Source organism: Lepisosteus oculatus, chromosome 24, assembly GCF_040954835.1.
Source record: "Lepisosteus oculatus isolate fLepOcu1 chromosome 24, fLepOcu1.hap2, whole genome shotgun sequence".
Taxonomy (NCBI): Eukaryota; Metazoa; Chordata; class Actinopteri; order Semionotiformes; family Lepisosteidae; genus Lepisosteus; species Lepisosteus oculatus.
The window spans coordinates 12,369,019-12,386,847 of NC_090719.1; the positions used below are offsets into that span (position 1 = coordinate 12,369,019).

General features: G+C 40.3%; 2 protein-coding genes across 3 annotated transcripts in view; both read right to left on the reverse strand.

Moving 5' to 3' along the window:
• LOC102686985 (regulator of G-protein signaling 3-like) overlaps positions 1 to 8,901 on the reverse strand; it is a 183,414-nt gene extending 174,513 nt beyond the window's left edge. The window contains exon 1 of the mRNA XM_069183310.1: positions 8,812 to 8,901. Within this exon, the coding sequence (XP_069039411.1) occupies positions 8,812 to 8,814 (3 nt within the window). The 5' untranslated portion in view covers positions 8,815 to 8,901. The remainder of the gene's footprint in view (positions 1 to 8,811) is intronic.
• LOC107079875 (uncharacterized) overlaps positions 1,824 to 17,829 on the reverse strand; it is a 31,692-nt gene continuing 15,686 nt past the window's right edge. For both annotated transcript variants that reach the window (XM_015367115.2, XM_015367114.2), the window contains exons 3-4: positions 12,909 to 12,971; positions 1,824 to 8,913 (exon numbers count right to left, since the gene is read on the reverse strand). In XM_015367115.2, coding sequence (XP_015222601.1) covers positions 8,510 to 8,913; positions 12,909 to 12,971 — 467 coding nt within the window. In that variant the 3' untranslated portion in view covers positions 1,824 to 8,509. The remainder of the gene's footprint in view (positions 8,914 to 12,908; positions 12,972 to 17,829) is intronic.

Sequence of the window (17,829 nt, forward strand, 5' to 3'; positions counted from 1 at the left end):
AAAAGTATTGCACTCCTACTCCTATAGTGAGCATCCTCCATCATGACCTTGTCAACTGCTATTGGAGGGGTAGTCCCATATCTCACACTTGACACGAGGTAGTGAAATCAATTCTGCCATCAGCCAGGTGTTACAGCATTGGTATTCTCTATTTTTTGGTAGGTTTTGTTTATCTCCAGTTTCAGGAAATACATTAACCAACCTACTCACCAGGAAATCGAATAGGGTGTGAAAAAACATGCTATGCTGTATTCATTACTGACTAGATGAACTTTTGTTGTTGTGACTTCTTAGAACATTGGTGGTTTTTCCTCCTGAAACGATACAAAATATGGCCCACACTAGCATAAAGAGACACCATTTTAAGTGAATTGTTGTTGTACATATTTAGGTTTCTACATTAAAACTTTCTAGCAAATCCTGTCCAGCAGTGGAGCCTTTTTTTAGTAGACAAAGAAGCTTAATTCTCTTTAATATTTGTCAGAAAAAGGAATTGTTCCAGTATGTCCTGAACCGTTTTGTTTGGGTTTAACGCCAGTACTCATAATTGTCCATCTTTCAAATTGCATTTTCAATAAACATTTTACATGAAGGATTTTAAAATATATGAGCATATTGTGCTATAACAAAGAAATCATTGCAAGACATTTATTCAATACAATCTACAGGCTGTAATATTATACCCTTCAGTAGAGGAGATTTAATATACAAGGTTTAAGAATTAACTTAATAGACAGATTAACTTGTGTCTTGTGCCAAATGAATGTTTTAATGCCTTCATTTTCATTATTATTTATTCATCAATGTCTTGTGTGAAGTAGAATACTGTTTGATCAACTCATTTTTTGATTATATTAGAAAGGGATTTATTAATAAAATAGTGTGAGAATGCACATTTATAGTATGTATTCCTATAGCAAACTGAACAGTAACTGTAGGTCTCAATCTTATATTTGTATCAAGCACCCACTGCGCCTGTGAAACAACACCTACATCGTCAGATGTGGTTCACTTCCATTTGCCCCAAAAGAAGTTTCTTATCAATGTGGAATCTGTTCAAAATGAAATCTCCAATCAGAACTGCATCTCAGCTCAAAGAGGAGAGGAAGAGAAAGCCTCCAATTCAGCACCAATTTAAGCTTTTAAAGTCCCACTTTCTCTTTTGACTGTTTATTAAAACTCAGTAACGGAATACATTCATCGCTGGTCTTGCAAAATTTGACAAATTCCAAATGAATTCAAGCACTTTGTGGAATCACGATGTGGTTGCCGTGCTGTTGAAAACTGCGGGTCGCTAAACACACATGGGCGTGTGTTCGGGAGAATTGTGGCTTTAACCAGCCCTTCCTGCTCACTAGTTACTGTAATGACTAGTGAATTAGTACAGGTCATGCCGCAGACATTTCACCGGAGAAATGTTCCAATGTAAACTGCAAGCAAAGCTCACACATAAGTAGTATTTGTCGGCAAAAGCATCTCAAAGCGCAATATTTCCATTGGCCTAAAGGAGTATTTAAAAGTTTACAAGGTACAGTAATAGGGCCAGTTCACATCTCCGGATGTGCTGTTGCTTCATTCTGAATCGCAGATAATGACTGCAATATGGCACTGTGCATACCCAGAAATTTCTATTTAAATGGAAAGCCCTACATATTATTGTGAACATTTTAATTTTATTGTGGTTGTGGTTGAAATGCCCCCATCATTGCTGATTCCTTCTAACCCTGAAATAAAAAAAAAAATAGCATTGCAGGGCCCCTTTAAGATGGGAACAGGTTGGGAACATTTTAAAAAAAACAATCACGTCAGAAATGTGTTTGGCCTTATCGGTCACACAGCATGTAAACAAGCAGAATTTATTTAATCCAAAACGGAAAATACAATCTTATTCAAACACTTTAAAATACAATCTACAGCGTGATACTGATCAGACTGAACAACAAAAAAAAGGCTTGTGAAAAATTGTAACAAAGGAGGTCACTTTGTGTCACTGCACTTCTTTTTTGTCCATGTCACTAGTCTTTGAATTAGTCTTGCATTTCAATTTCCAAAAATAGGTTGTTGATCGCTTTAAACTTAACCAGTGCGTTTGCATGAAAAATACAATATGATGATAAATGCCTAGATGACAAATCTCTTTCCTTTTTTAAATCCAAACGTGCACATCAAGATTGTACAAATGTATATTTACAACACCCAAAACCTATTCTTTAAAACCCATAAATATGCAGAATATTTCAGACCTTTAAGAAAATGGAATATTTTACAAAATACTACAGTAACCTTTGCTTATTTACAAATTTGCATGAAAATAATGAATGGTATTAAACTGCAGGTATTAAATACGCCATTTTTGTTTAGCTAATATTAAGGGAATTGTTTTTTTTAATAATTTTCACCAGTAATACAATCTGCACCATTTATTTTTAAATAGAATTATAATGTATTTCCCGCCATATTATTTAAAACGTATTTTTCAAAACGAGACCTTCTATTTAGTTTTGTCTTTCCCTTTTTGCCATTAATATTTTCATAAACATGCACTGTCCGTGCGTTTGTATTCATGGTAATTACACGCAATTTGCATGCTAGATGGCACTGGGAGTTGTTCATGAATGTCTGACTACAGTTGTAGAAGTTAGAAGTTAAAGCCATTAGAGCCATTTTACAATGTTAATTCAGATAAAACTCAAGTTACTTTGTGGTTTCTTAGCACCCAGAGATCTGACACTGTGATGCCTTTTGCATTATGCAGTATGTAGATGCACTCCAATTCAAATGATACTAATCTTCTTGAGCTAAAATTTACTTATGTGAGTTGGCTTCAACAATCAATAAATTGTAAAACGGATGTTACAAAACATCCCTTCTCTGCTTTCCAAGTGAACATTTTCAGGTATCTGCTACTAGGGAACTTATGTGGACTGCTTTTCTCTCTCTCCTTAAAATGGTGCACATTGCATTTTGGTTCAAACGTCCAAGCCCTCTAACTTCTTTTGATAATATCAGCCATGCTTTAACGCAGGGTAAGTTGTATGTTTCATTTTTTTAACCGTATGCAACATCATTAATGACAGGTTCATAGATTGTTAATAGGCACTTATTCAAGAGACCATAACACAAAATATAAATATGTACAACAAAACAAAATCCGTGATAATATTCTTTATGTAAAAACTGAACCAGGAATGTAAATACAATCACTGGCAGGGCCATTCTCTAGGGGGGCTCACCCTGTTTGGCCAGCAGAGCTGATTGTAGTGCCTGAGGCGTGAATCACTGTCATAGCACTTAACTGACCCTACACTGTTCCAAGATAGTAAAACAACTGTAGATTGACCCCACCGCTGTGCAAGGTACCCAGAAAGTCTTGTTACCGCTGAGGGCTTGATTTATGAAGGACTGTATTCTACGTTAGCAGACGACAGGTAACAAATGCAGGGGTAGCAAGCACTTGGTAGGCCTTGACAAATGGACCTCAAGCCTACTGTTGTCGTTTCAACCACAGCAGACCCCCTGTGTCACATTCACCTGTGCGAAAACAAACCCAGCTCGCTTGACCACAAACAAAAGAAAATCGGTTATAAGCTGGTTAGCGAGCTGAATCTTACCTGAAGAAACCACAGACTGTCTGAAAGCAACTAAAGCACAATTAAATCACTGAAACTTCACTGAACAGGATGTGAATTATTTCTACGACACATATGTCACTGTGTGCTGTTCTGATCATTATCAGTGCTTGTCTGTTCTGATCATTATCTGCATTTGCTTCAGCATTTTGCTCTTCCCTTCTGAGAACACCGGGTCTGTACACTGCATATACAGTATTAAAGCAATAGCTCAGTATTTTTAACTTAATGGTGTATTTCGACTTAACACACTATTGAAACTTGTCAGGACACCTGAGGGGGTGGAGCAGAACAGATGCACTATGGGCTGCCTCTTACGCCAAGTAGAGGCATTCCTCATTGGACGTTTGTGATGCCATTTACAGCGTCTCTTACGTTCACAGCACATTTCTTGAAACGCAGAAAATACTTCGAGATGGGATGCACAAAATCTACAGCATTGGGCAACTACAAACAATCCCCCCTTTCACATTTCTCTTCCTTCAGGCAGCTGAAACCATTTCCCCCCTTCTGGTCTCACCTCCTTGCCTACAATGCACAGAAATTCAATCCATTACTGTTCGTGATTTGTGAATAGGGGGCAGCGATAATTAGGATTCTGTTCTTTCCAGAAATACATGACCAGTGTAGTATATTCTAAAGAGCTGCGATACATTTTGACATGACTGCTTTAATTCTGGACAGATACTATCAGAACAGCATGAGTTTTTGGTTCAAAGATGAGATATTTCAGGCACTGTCAGAATGAAAAACAACAGGCATTATAATCTACAGTATGTCCAGCACATATTGCAGTCACTTGTTTGGTTCAACGCGTTATTGTACAGTACGGGAACTGCACAGGCCAGTTACAGTAGGTGTAGTGGCTCTTGGATTCTGCTGTTCTTCATTTACAAACTGCACTGAGAAAGCAGTTCCTATTTCTTGGAAACAAGGTTTTTCAAAGGGAAGAGGAAATGAAGCTTTAATGTCTTTACACTGGTTTCTTCAGATAAATTATTGACATACAATAAAATCTAAAACAAAAACAACAAAAAAAAAAACGGCAAATAAAAATACACCCAGTACATTTACATTCAGAAATACTGGAACAATAGTAACAGATTTAATCTCCTGCGACAGAGGTAACAGCTTCATTTGATTGGAACTGCAGTGTAAGAGAGTTAAAATACTGCCAGGAAACAGCTTCTTTCCATGTTTCTGTTCAGTGCAGACAATCAGAGTAGCTTTAACATTCTTAGGTCACAAACAGATACTTCACTATAAATACAATATTATAACTGGATGAACAAGAAATATATTAAACATACAAAAGGAGTTGAGCAATTTTGAAAAGGTAGATTTTGTTTGTTCAGAAGCTGTCTCTCTACAGGCAGCATTTTCCAAAACAGATAAAGCAAACCTATTAATTACATATATTAATCCTATCACTCTGCAAGGGTGTTAAGGTGCCATCTTGGGCTTCATTCTCAGAAAGTTGTACAAAACCCTTCAATACACATTTTAAAACAAACAAATGCAACAGTAAATGATACATACAGTGTAACATAAGATTTGCTTTCATTTTCAATACATACACATAAATATTCTACCAAAGGTTTATAAAAATACACAAATCACAAGGTTGTGTGGAAAAAGTCTTTTCAGTTATAAGTGCCAAATCAAACATTCTACTATGGATGGAAAATAGTTCAACATTCCAGACAATGCTTACTTTTAAAAATAAAAAGTTTAAGGATTTCTAGGAGATGATAATTTAGTGATACAAGCAAAAGCTTTTCAGTCAGGAGGACAAATAACAGGGCGATCAAGATGCCGTTTGTCAAATGAAATATAGATGCCCAAGCTTTAGACAAATCATCACACTTTAGTTGGTGAACTAAACACTGTGGTAACTAATGAGTTCACTGTTCATGAAAATTTGGTAGAGCACCTTAAGGTATTGTACTCTTATTTATTTCCATAAGCCTCAAACCCGTCTACAGTTGAGACTAGGACAATACATTACTATACGTTGAACAGGTTCAGAGCAGGTGAGACCAAACCAGACATTGTTAACGAGAATCTGGTGAATGAAAAGTGCTATTTATTCTACAGGCCATTTGTTTTAACCCAATTATGGGACATTTGATAAAGGTTTAAAGCAGCAGGAAACTGAATAGTCTTTGGATGAGGAGGCATTATTTACTCCACCTTGTCTGCAATTAGAATTGAAGCATCAGAGGATCCTCCTCTCGATCACAATGAGAATCTCGCATTCCAATACCTTAAAAACAGGTGCAATTGTGAATGTCAAGGCCTGCTCTAGAGATATTCCCAAGGGATTTCTCCATTCCTTTTTCTCTATGTTATTATTTCAACATACTGTACCATGACAACTCGCTTTTCCACAGCAGTTCATGAAAGCTTATAAAACACAGCACGTGTTGCACAAACAGTATTTTGCCAAATCCGTGGCCATGACTATGAAAATCAACAAAAACAAAGGGATATGTTCACAAAGAGTTTGCCACAAATTTGCTATTACCCAGTTGAAGGAATGAAACAGAAATATAAGTTAAAATAAAATAATAAATTGCACATATGGTTTATTTTAGCTTTCTATGAGTACGCTTTTGTTTTTTACAGCTTATGTGGATGTTTCCTCTCTTCTGAAAAATAATGCTGACACTAAATTTGTGGAAAAAACTTTGTGAATACAAGCCAAGATGTGTTAACTTTACATTATTTTATCATTAGTACTATGGTCAAAAAATAAGTTATTGTAGTTTGTGTTAGCTGCCTTCACAACAAAATGAATTACCCAGGTGTTAACCACATGAATAAATGCCCCCTGTCTGTAGTACAATAACAAATGAGCTGTTTTATACCAACAGATCTCAGGGAAAATTTGCCTGTGACAATTATATCTCTACACTCAACATTTCCTTAAAAAAGCTGAAAGAGTGACAAGAGGTTTCTAGTTAATCTTAGAAGCAAATGACACAGATGTCACCATACTGAAACAGAATTTCAAACCACATCTAGACAAATGTCTCAACATTGCAGTGCTGTACGCAGACATGACCGTCTATAGCAGGCAGTGGAGAAATACCAAATTGTCCCAGTTAAAACTTAATTGGATCAATCAATGAACCTTTCTGGAAAGCTTCTGGACTCCAGACCTGGAGTAATAGAACTGGAATAAACTAGTTTACAGCGTTCAGTAGACATGACTCAAATAACAAAAATCTGACATTTCTGAGACTGAAACTTAAATACCTTGAGTACATAAATCACTACAAAGCTAAACAGAACAATAAAATAAACCTGAAGCGAACCAGCACTTCTAATAGTGTCAGTCTATACCCTAGAATGTCTATAAATTTTAGCACCCTACCTACAAACATTCATTCCATTTCTACTCTGTGTGCACTAATACAACAAGGGATATATCTGAAAGTCATGAACAAACAGAATAAATTAAGGATCTAAAAAAAGGCAAATGATTTCTGCTAAAGTCGAGGATTCATTTCCGCTAAACTCTTCCATTTATTACTAGAGAGGGCTAAAGATGGCAGTTAGCTCTTAAAATAAAAGCCGGACCCCTTGAGGTTCAAGATACACAATTAAAATAAAAACAAAGAAGAAATGACTTGTTTAATAAGGCCAGCTTAAAGGGATAGTCTGTTTTTTGTGGATGTATTTAAAATATGTTTGCGTTTAGATCAGAAAACAATGAATTCAAATAATACCTAAACAAGCTGATTTATGGTGGAGATAAAAAGGCATTCTGCCTTGTTATGAAATATTTACTTGCGAACAGACAATCACTAGGTGGCAGCATGTCTGACATTTTTGGAGGGTATTCATTATTTTAACAATCTTTTACCAGGCACTCCAAAACTCCAGATTTCAAAACCAATTCCAACAAGGGTACTTGTTAAATCAGAACAGTGATCAGGGAAATAAGTATAAATTTGATCAAAATCTGAAAAAATATATTTTTGAACACAGTAGCCCTTTAACACTGAAGCTAAGTGGAAAGCCCTTTCCTAGAATAAATGAGAAAAAAAAAACATGGCCAGGTTTTGCAAAGCAACTATATATTTTTATATATGCATTTCTCTTTTTCCTTGTTTTGTAAAATTTTACTTTGCTATTTCTATACAATGTATAGCTTTGCTACACAATGTATCTTAAAGCAGAAAAATAATTATGAATCATCCACAACTCAGCACCAGAATGTGTAAACACACATAATTCTCAAGGATTCTGACAAAAATACTGAGATAAAAAAATCAAACCAAGATACAGATACTGCAAAAAGCATTTCCGTTTTTTTCCATTTATGTATCTTTGTGACCTCTAAATGTTCCAGTTTAAATTTTTTTCAAAAAGGACAGAAACACTGAAAAAAAACATGCATTAATTTCCACTCAGCAGAAACTTAGACAAAATCAAAAAAGTCTCCACTTTTTCAATCCAGAAATGTGCTCTGCCCTTCAGAATTAACACTACGTGGGTTTTAAAACCAATTAATGAGTAATATCCCTTCATTCTAGCAGTGCTGTAACTTTGGAAGACAAGCAGATTTTACTGGAATCAAATTAGAAACTGCTATAATTCCCCTTCTTGATGTTCATAAAGTCTCAGTCAGCCAATGAACCTTGACTTCCAGAATTCTGTCCTAATATCTGATGCAGAGTTGCTGAGGCTCTGTTCTTGTTAGCTTGGATGCCACTGATCGCTATGAAGCCATCAAGTGGCTGAAAACAAAAAAGAAAACTATAGCTGTACATGGTAAGAAAAAGCAAATGGTCTAGCAGAGATCATAGATTAGCTGCACAATAGGAAAGTGTTACAAACACAGCAAAGACTGGATTTCCAAATCTGTAGTATCATGGATCAGCATACTTAAACACTGTCATGAACGTAGTAACTGGACTACGCTGGTGATCCACTAAGTTCATGGGTTTGGCCCGAACTCTGATTGTATTATTTTGTTCCATCCACATAAGAACAGGGTGACTTATGACGGCGTCCAGCCTCTCTGTGCTATTAGCTGGAAAGCAGAAGGTTTTGTAAGTGGAGGAATATTGCTCGACCCTCTCATCATATTGTACGTCCAAAAACACATTCAGTTCTCTACACTCGTTCTTTGAGATGTTAAAGGTGACCTGGACAAATACAAAATAGTAACCATTCTCCTCCGTCTTCAGTGTGGTGCTGTTATCAAGTTTCACATTCTGTGAAATTCTTTCCTTCACTTTCCACTCCATGTACTCCCCTGAGGGCTGGGTGTCTGTGGAGGGACAAGAAAGAAAATGATTAGCTTTGCGGAAAAGGCAGAGAATGACAGGTTCACACTGGCAGCAATTAAAAACATCGCGAGGCCAACTGCTGAGGCTGACTGTCATTAGGCCTGCAGATGACTGCAAACTACATCATGCAGAAGTCACAAATACCATTTCCTGATTCTCTGTGAATCCTGCGTTGGTTTCAACAAGTACGCAGCTTGCTGATGTAGAAGACAAAATGATTTGAGCCTCAAGGAAAGAAAGACGAAAATAAAACGACGCCAAAATTCATCAACAGGGGAAATGTAGTGGTGTTGTGCATAGTACTGTTACCTCACAGATCTTAGGTGTGAGCTTTAGGTTACTTACCAGGAGTGAGAAGCTTTCTGATAACAGGATAAAACTGATACGTCAAATCTTTTTTTTTACCAGTACATATTCAAACTGTCAGGTGCAACAAAATGTGAAAACAAGAAATGACTTTAGGTCGATACTGTTTTAATGCAGCCTTTGCTCAATTTGACACTTCATTAGTTTGCAATATTGAACCAAAGCTCTCTGATGCTTTTTTGGGGTCAATGTTAGGCTTCTGAATCGCCAAAGGGCTGCTCTATAATGGAATGTGGGGACGCTACCCCACTACACAAATTATCCACAAATTGCCGATGTATCAGGTCTTCATATTGTAGGTCAGCGTTAAAACATTTCATCTTACTTCTGTTTCAGTCTTTGTGCTGTTAACAATATGGAGTTAAAAACAGAAAATCTGTAGGAGGTCAAACCCTGTTTTCACACACAACCCTATTTTCACACACTTCCTCTTACCTATGTATAAATATGGCCTCTCTGGTTTACTTGTGTGTTTCGCGTTTGCCTTTGGCGTTTGCTCTCGCCATCAGATCTTACCATGTGACTCTCTCCATGTCTCCTCTTTCTTTCTTCTGCCCACACGAAGAAAACCAAACCCTCCCACTGACTTAACAAGCCACAGACACGTCAGCTGATTTGTGAGTGAAATGAAACCGAAAGTGTTAAAAACCCTCACGCAATGCTGGTTTCCTCTCACCAGATGCAGACGCTACTTCCCACGGCTTGCTCTATTCCATCTCCCAGCTGGAATCTGAACTCCAGCGCTTTCCGAGTCCAGTTGATCTGAAAGCCAAACTGCTGCTGTCTCTCAAATCCCCCCCACTGGCCAGACTCAACACAATAACCTCACTCTATACCTATTCATCCACTGCTGTCCACTCACAGCTTTTCCCTGCAGCTCAATCTATCACCAGTCCTGCTTGCCTTCTCTAGTTGCTTCTTCTTCTGAGCAAGCCTCTCCAATTCATCTTTCTCACATTCCCACACTGCCTTCCCTTCTTCCTCGGCTGTCCTGTTGACACCACTCCTCCATGGAGCCCCATCACCAACCCTCTTTCTCTGCCCATCCTTTCTTTGTCTTGGCCATCGCTCTGCTCTGCAGGAGCAGGAAGGAAGAGAAGAGATGAATGGAAACAAAGGCGTTGGGCTTCCCATAACACTATCCCGCGTTTGCTCTCGCCAGATAAGAGAATTTGCAGCGCGACAGTTTGTGTCTGCTTTTTCTGTGAAACAGGGGAAGAAGAGAAGAGAGAAGAGGCTTGTATATCGGGGGCCCGGGACGGTGGCTTGTCTGCAAAGAGCTGTGAAGGAGTCTGGAGTCACCTTTTCTGGTGCCAACACAAAGACCTCTTCAGTCTCGACCTCTCCACGCTTTATGAGGACACAACCAGCTCACGTCCTCTGGCTGTTTCCTGTCCCCTCCTCTCGTACTCTCTCTCCGTTCTCTCCCTTCTGCTGTACTGTCTTCTCTTTCTGTCCCTGTGTCACTGGCAGGCGCCCCACCCCCTCCCCACCACTGGCCTCAGTAGTATCTTCGGTGTTTTGGCCTGTTTTCCTTTCCACTGGTCCCATGGGAGCTCTCCTGTCCACGGGCCTGAGCCTTGGGTCTGGGCTTCTCCTTCTTCTTAGCCTTCACTTCCGTTAGTGCCTGGACTTCGGCTGAGGCTCACGTTCCACCCCCCCCGACCTCTTTGGGGGTTCCAACAGGAGGCGAAACATGTCCACTGACTTGTATTTCCATGGCCCAAATTACAAATAAAAGCGCTTCTCACAACATGAAGCTTCCTGGGCGTTTCACCCACGAAAACCTGTATCCGCACGGCTTACATTCCCTGCTACTCAAACCCGTTTGTGCCCCCCCCTCCCCCTTCAGAAATTCAGCCACCCCCAAGGTCTGTTCAACACCTTCTCAGCAGCCACATCCCAGTATTTCTTCCTCTGCGTCCCCTTCTCAGATCCCTCTTGCCTCTGACCTCAAACGTTCCACTCGTTCATTTCTGTCAAACCTTCCTGTTTCTACTATTGATTACGCTAATCTTGGACAGCCCTTCTCCCTGACTCACCCCTCTTCAACGAGTCCACAGGGACAGACTGGCCGCTGGTATCTACCACTCTTCCTCAAAGTGCTGACTAAGCTGTGGCTTCAATAATAATTATTATTCCTTATACTTATATAGCGCTTTTCTGGACACTCCACTCAAAGTGCTCTAGAGGTCATGGGGATCCCCTCCACCACCACCAGTGTGCAGCCCCACCTGGATGATGCAACCACAGCCGTAGTGCGCCAGAACGCTCCCCACACACCAGCTCTCCCCACACACCAGAGCAGAGTGATGAAGCCAGTCCAGAGATGGGGATTATTAGGAGGCCATGATTCGTTAGGGCCAATGGGAGATTTGGCCAGGACCCGGGGTTATACCCCTACTCTTATTGAAAACAGCTCTGGGATTTTGGATGACCACAGAGAGTCAGGAGCTTTCCGGCCACTCCCTCAACCGATACAGCGTCCTCATCGAGGAATCTTAATCCCCTTGAGCACGGCTCGCCGGAAGCTGAGGAATCTCTATCAGACCCCAAGCCAGTCCCCCATCAGGACGCCCACTATGTTTCGCTGCCGATTCTCTTCCGGCATTCTCATTCGCTCTCCTCTTTCGCTCGCACTCAAACCCTGTCCTGTGCAGAAGCAGGAACCACGCCTTCTCTGTCTCTGTGTGATTTGGAACTGCTACTAAACCTTCCTTTTCCTCGCATGCATTCAATCCGATTACCTTCACATCTCTGAACACCAGAAATTCGACTCTGCACCTTAGTATAAATATATCAAGGTTAAGAGTTATAGTTCTGCCCTATGCGATATCACTCATATAGTTTGAACGGTTTTGTATTTCTGAAAGTAGAGCATTGCCATATATCTCACAGGACCAGCCCAGAACAAAGCTGAACTTCAGCCAGCAGCCATATCACCCTACAATTCACAACTGGCAGCCCCACTGAAGCTCAGCAGGTGTGAGCCTGGTCAATACCTGGATGGGAGACCTCCTGGGGAAAAACTAAGGTTGCTGCTGGAAGAGATGTTAGTGGGGCCAGCAGGGGGGTGCTCACCCCATGGCTCATGTGGGTCCTAATGCCCCAGTGTTGTGATGGGGACACTATACTGTAAACAGGCGCTGTCCTTCGGATGAGATGTAAAACTGAGGTCCTGACTCTCTGTGGTCATTAAAAATCCCAGGGTGTTTCTTGAAAAGAAATTTGGCATCCTGGCCAAATTTCCCATTGGCCTTTATCAATCATGGCCTCCTAATAATCCCCCTCTATAAATTGGCTTCGTTACTCTGCTCTCCTCCCCACTGATAGCTGATGTGTGGGGAGAGTTCTGGCGCACTATGGCTGCCGTCGCATCACCCAGGTGGATGCTGCACATTGGTGGTGGTGGAGGGGAGTCCCCATTACCTGTAAAGCGCTTTGAGTGGAGTGTCCAGAAAAGTGCTATATAAGTGTAAGCAATTATTATTATTATTATTATTACATCCCGAGTTCATCCTGAACTATATTCAATACAGAAACTAAAGTAGCAAAATTGATAATGAATCTACTACATTAATAATTTAAAGCACAAAGGTTTTATACTAACCTTGGACTTCGAGTAGCATGAATGACTTGGACATGTTTTTGAAAAATTCACTCATAACAGAACCTGCAAAAGTAAAGGGGAGAGTGAGTGAGAAAATGGAAAAAAAAGAAAAAGGATGAAAACATTGGTTACATAAAAATAAATAAAAGACCCCACATATCTGAGAAATTTTAAAACAATACCGAGTTCCTATACATGACATTTATTATAATTGCAGGCAGGACTGTGGTGTAGTGGTCAGCACTGCTGCCTTGCAGTGTAGAGACCCTGGGTTCAATTCCTGATGCTGTCTGTGTGGAGTCTGTATGTTCTCCCCATATTTCCATGGATTTCCTAATGGTTAATTGGCTTTTGGGAAACTTGGCCCCAGTGTGACTATGTCTGCATGTTTGTCTGTGTATGTTTCCTCAATTCCTCAAGTTCCCTTCGGGATCAATAAAGTCTTATCTATCTATTCTGTATTACATCTGTTGCGTATCATGATAGACTCCAGCTCCCCAGCGACCCTGTATTGGATAAAGAGGTTTAGAAGATGGATGGATGATTATTTTCTCTTCATGGAACTAAAATAGAATGAGTACTTGGAGCCAAACTTATAGAGGTTCATACTGAATTCTTAAAGATCAATCAAGGACATTTAATTATAACTTTAAATACTGAACAACATCTTGTTGATATGAGAATATACTAGTCTAGATTACAATGCGTCAGTGATGTCACTATCAGTTGAGGAGTTAGTTCAGTGTGTGCTGTCTTTTTTTATTATACGCAAGCACCAAAGCATAATAAAGCATAAAAATAGCACAGGATATTGGAGCGATCTGTATTTTTATCAATATTTTGAACAAGTGATCAATATTAATATGCGTAGAATACAGAATTTCTATGATATAGTGCTCAGTAGCCCTGAGACAAACTGCTAAAAGACATTTATATCATACACAACTGTCACAACAAAACACAAAAAAGCTCAACACTTTTTCAACGTATTGGGCTACACACCTAATTGTGCTTCTAATTTCTAAGTGACATACTGTAAGAATACAAAGCCTCACTTTAGAATAAGATCATGTAGGTATGAAAAAGAATTACATTCACATAACCCCGTGAGAGTCAGCCATTTGCCTTGTTAGCAAAGAAGATTTCACACTTTAAATGTCCTCATATTGTTATAACATTTTGAAAATCTTAAATACTGTATGTTATTGGATTTTTACCCGGAGACTAAAAAAGTACACATATATTGAACACTGCAGATAAAACAATTAAAGCTATACAGCATATATGTTAGTCCCCTACTGTGCTGTATGTGCTGGGGATATTAAAATGTGCTGGGGATATTTTTCTTGGCTTACTATGCTCACTTTTTCAGACGCAATGATATTCATTACAACTCAAACTATGATTTTATTGTACGGCACATTACATCTGTTATCAAAAGAAGGGAAAAAGAAAATAAAATTAAGTCTTCTGCATAAGACTCTCACTATTGAATTCAACAAGTCAGCATGACAATAATCTCTGCCCTTCACTTTGAGGACAATATTGAAGTGTGAGTCACTCCTTTTCCACTCTTAACTGAATAAAACTGATGCAGCTTTACAGCTCTACAGTAGATTCACAAAGCAACTGTCTTTCTTTTATCCTTCTGATTATAGCCCAGGTGATAAGACTGCATTCAACTCTATAAAATGCTGACAGAATAAGAGGATGGTTTTCTAGAAATCTCCCCTCAGAAAGACTGTGGGATCTACGGGTTTTTCCATGTCTTTAACATGTCCAACGACAGACTTATCAGACATCGATGACCCGAGCTGTTGACTTACTCTTGGAAAAGCCCCTGCCTTTTCCTTGCTCTACTGAGGTCACACGTTCTCTCTTTGTAGTCTTCCTGCTGCCACATGAGATCTTTACTTTCTACACTGTGAAGCCCTAGTTAGCAATACTTCTCGTCTTGCGAGCAATGCAAGCACTTGGAAGTTTAAAATACATTGAACTGATTCCTTTATATACAGTATGCCTTGCTAGTTTTAATAAACATTTGGAAACTACTTGTTCTTCTCTACTCTCACTCTTTTTTAGAACTGTGTGTTAACTTGAGAAAATACAGGAAATAGTTGCTTGAATAGCATAATCAGCTCATACTGTGGGTGCTTGGGAGAAATTGTGCTTTATGGAACTCAACTGTGAATCAATCAAGGGAGAGCTACTGCCAAAAATGCTGAAGGCTCCCCATCCATCAGGTGCTGTATATGGATAGTGCCAGTCATTTAACCTGCTGGGTGGAGAAAACACTCTTCAGCTGTCCCAGCCTCAAACCAATTCCAGTCTCCCAGTCCTCTCCAGATTGCTACACTAGCAAAGGGGCGGTGTGGTGGCTCTGTGCTTAAGGATCTGCACCTGTGGCTGGAAGATTGCTGGTTTTTATCCCGCAGCCAGCAGAGGAATCCTACTCTGCTGAGCCCCTGAGTCAGGCCCTTAACCCCAACTGCTCTAGGGGTGCCGTATGAATGGCTGTTGCTGAGCTCTGACACCAAGCTTCTCTCCCTGTATGTATGTCTCATGGAAAGCACTTGGCGTATGTGAAAAGAAACATTCCTAACACAAGAAAATTGTAGATGGCCAATAAAGTGATCTTATTTTATAATCAGTCCCTGGTTTTCACCCTGGGATCTCTTGTGCTCAGGCCAGTGGCTTTTGTTCCAGAAGAAATTCTCAAACAATGAAACCTCAAACATGAGCAGAGTTTCCTCTCGAAGGGTACTGCTTTCTGCTGTTAGCCAGCACGTGTGGGAGAGCAATGAATTGCTCAATTTTTAATTCAATACAAACTGTTTCTGAATAACTGAAAGTACTGTGCTTGCACTTCCTGTCCAATGAGTATCCTGTATGCTCCTTTAAGGAAACCAGGGAGCAACCTTTATTAAGTGGTTCACAAGGGTTGCTTCCAGGAAGGAGAGAGAGAAAAAGGCACAAAGACACACCGATCTTCAAACCTGAATGTTTTTACTGCCATCAATATGAGCCATTTCAAACATTTCCAGCGAAACGTTTTTTTGGCCTCCCAAACAGGAATAACTGCCAGCAACACAGGGGGGAAAAATGGAAACGTTCCAGTTGTCACTCTACAAGTCATTCGACGTGGGTGTTAAATCCTATCCGGGATGTCGTAACCACCTCCAGACAGAAACGCTACAGCCTCAGCCAGGAAGCCACACACAGGAGCCTTCAGATGTTCGGATTCAGCCCACTTGATCCCCGCCCGAGTCATATAATACAGGGGTCACAGAACGAGAGCTCCGCGATTAAGCCTTCGGGTTAAAAAAATAAGCCAGACTGCGTCAGTGCTGGCCTCTTCTCTTTGAACCCCGCAAAAGGAAATGCAGAGGCCACTTGTGAGCGCAGGTGGTGACGTTGTAGCCAGTCTTACGGGAAAAGGTATGAATGCTGGTGCTGCGCCAGTAACCTCATACCTTAACCGCTGTGTTGATGTTGATGTTTGAAGGCTTCAGTTGTGTTTTAAACGAAAGCACATGGTTACAACAACACCCAACGGCGCTCTTTAGCCCAAAGACAGCAATGGGCCCGCAGCAGGCACTGAACAGAACGGGCTTTTCTCTGACCGGAGTAGCCTCCCATTCAGAAGTCGCGGTGTCACAGTCGCTCTTGCGGCCGTCCGGGAAAACATGAGTTGCTCCAGGCCGGGCGGCTCATGTGAATCAATCCGCTTTGTTTTCATCTCGGCGAGGCCGCGTAGCAGAAGCACCAGACTTCATTCGGGGTTTTGGCCCAGATCTTCCGCGAAAACTCGCAGCGTTGCCAGGGCGGCTTCTACGCATCGCATGGCATGCGCTTCTGTAGTGGTTTCAGATCTGCCGTGGACTGGAGGAGATGCCTACAGACGGCACTGAGGGGGAATATTACTGAAGCTTCAGAAATTTGGAGAACTAAGATGTGCATTTCTGACCCATGTAAACTCTAATACACGTAACAGGATTATTACCTCCCTCTCATTTTTAATCGGCAGGCCGCATTCCTCATCTCAGCCTGACTCTGGCTACGGCAAGCGGAGGCAGATGTTTGCCCAGGCCCACAACAAGACCCTGTTGTGACAGTGTCTGTGTGGTGTGACAGATCAGTGTGGTTAAAGTTATGCCCTTTAAAGTTCACAAATACAGATTTGCCATAAGAAAAGTCTTGCACACAGTCTATGAATTCTTGAATAAGCATTGATACAAGTCCAGTGAGCTAATTATCCCAACATACTGTCAACGTTACTAATGTGACCTGAGAACTTCCTGATCCAAGCTAGAAAAAAGTACTTCCTGTGCCATTATGAAACACATCTAGAATACCCCTGGTTTTTCACTGAAGTCGACTTTTACAGTTGTTTCTGACTGACCTGTTGAAATGGGTTACATTTCAGAACAGGAGCTAAGAAAAGGGCGTTCCATCACGATAGCCTTATCATTATTAAAACGGACAGTTCGCCTCATTTCACGTTCTAGACTTTTTTACCCTAACAGTCTGTTGCATGGAATTTGGTTTGGTGTGCTCATACAAATAAGACATACAATACAACAATAATAAACAGCCTCAAACCCAACACATCTACACAACCTACCCTAACACACACCAGTAATTAGATAAACAACAGTGAGACCAGACAAAATAAAAATGAGTTGTGCGAACATTTCAGCTTGTGTGGCGCACCAGAATAATTGTGGACCTGTTCAGATGGCATTACATAAACGTTTTATCAAGAAAAGGTGTTAAAGGGCAAATTAAATGAAGGACGTGTTGCTTGTTACTGTCACTATGGAAACTCTGTGATGCATATTTGAGTCATAAACTATTTCTCAGATGGGGCAGAAAAGCTTATGACTTTTCAATTAGGAACTATTCAAACCTCAGCAGGGTA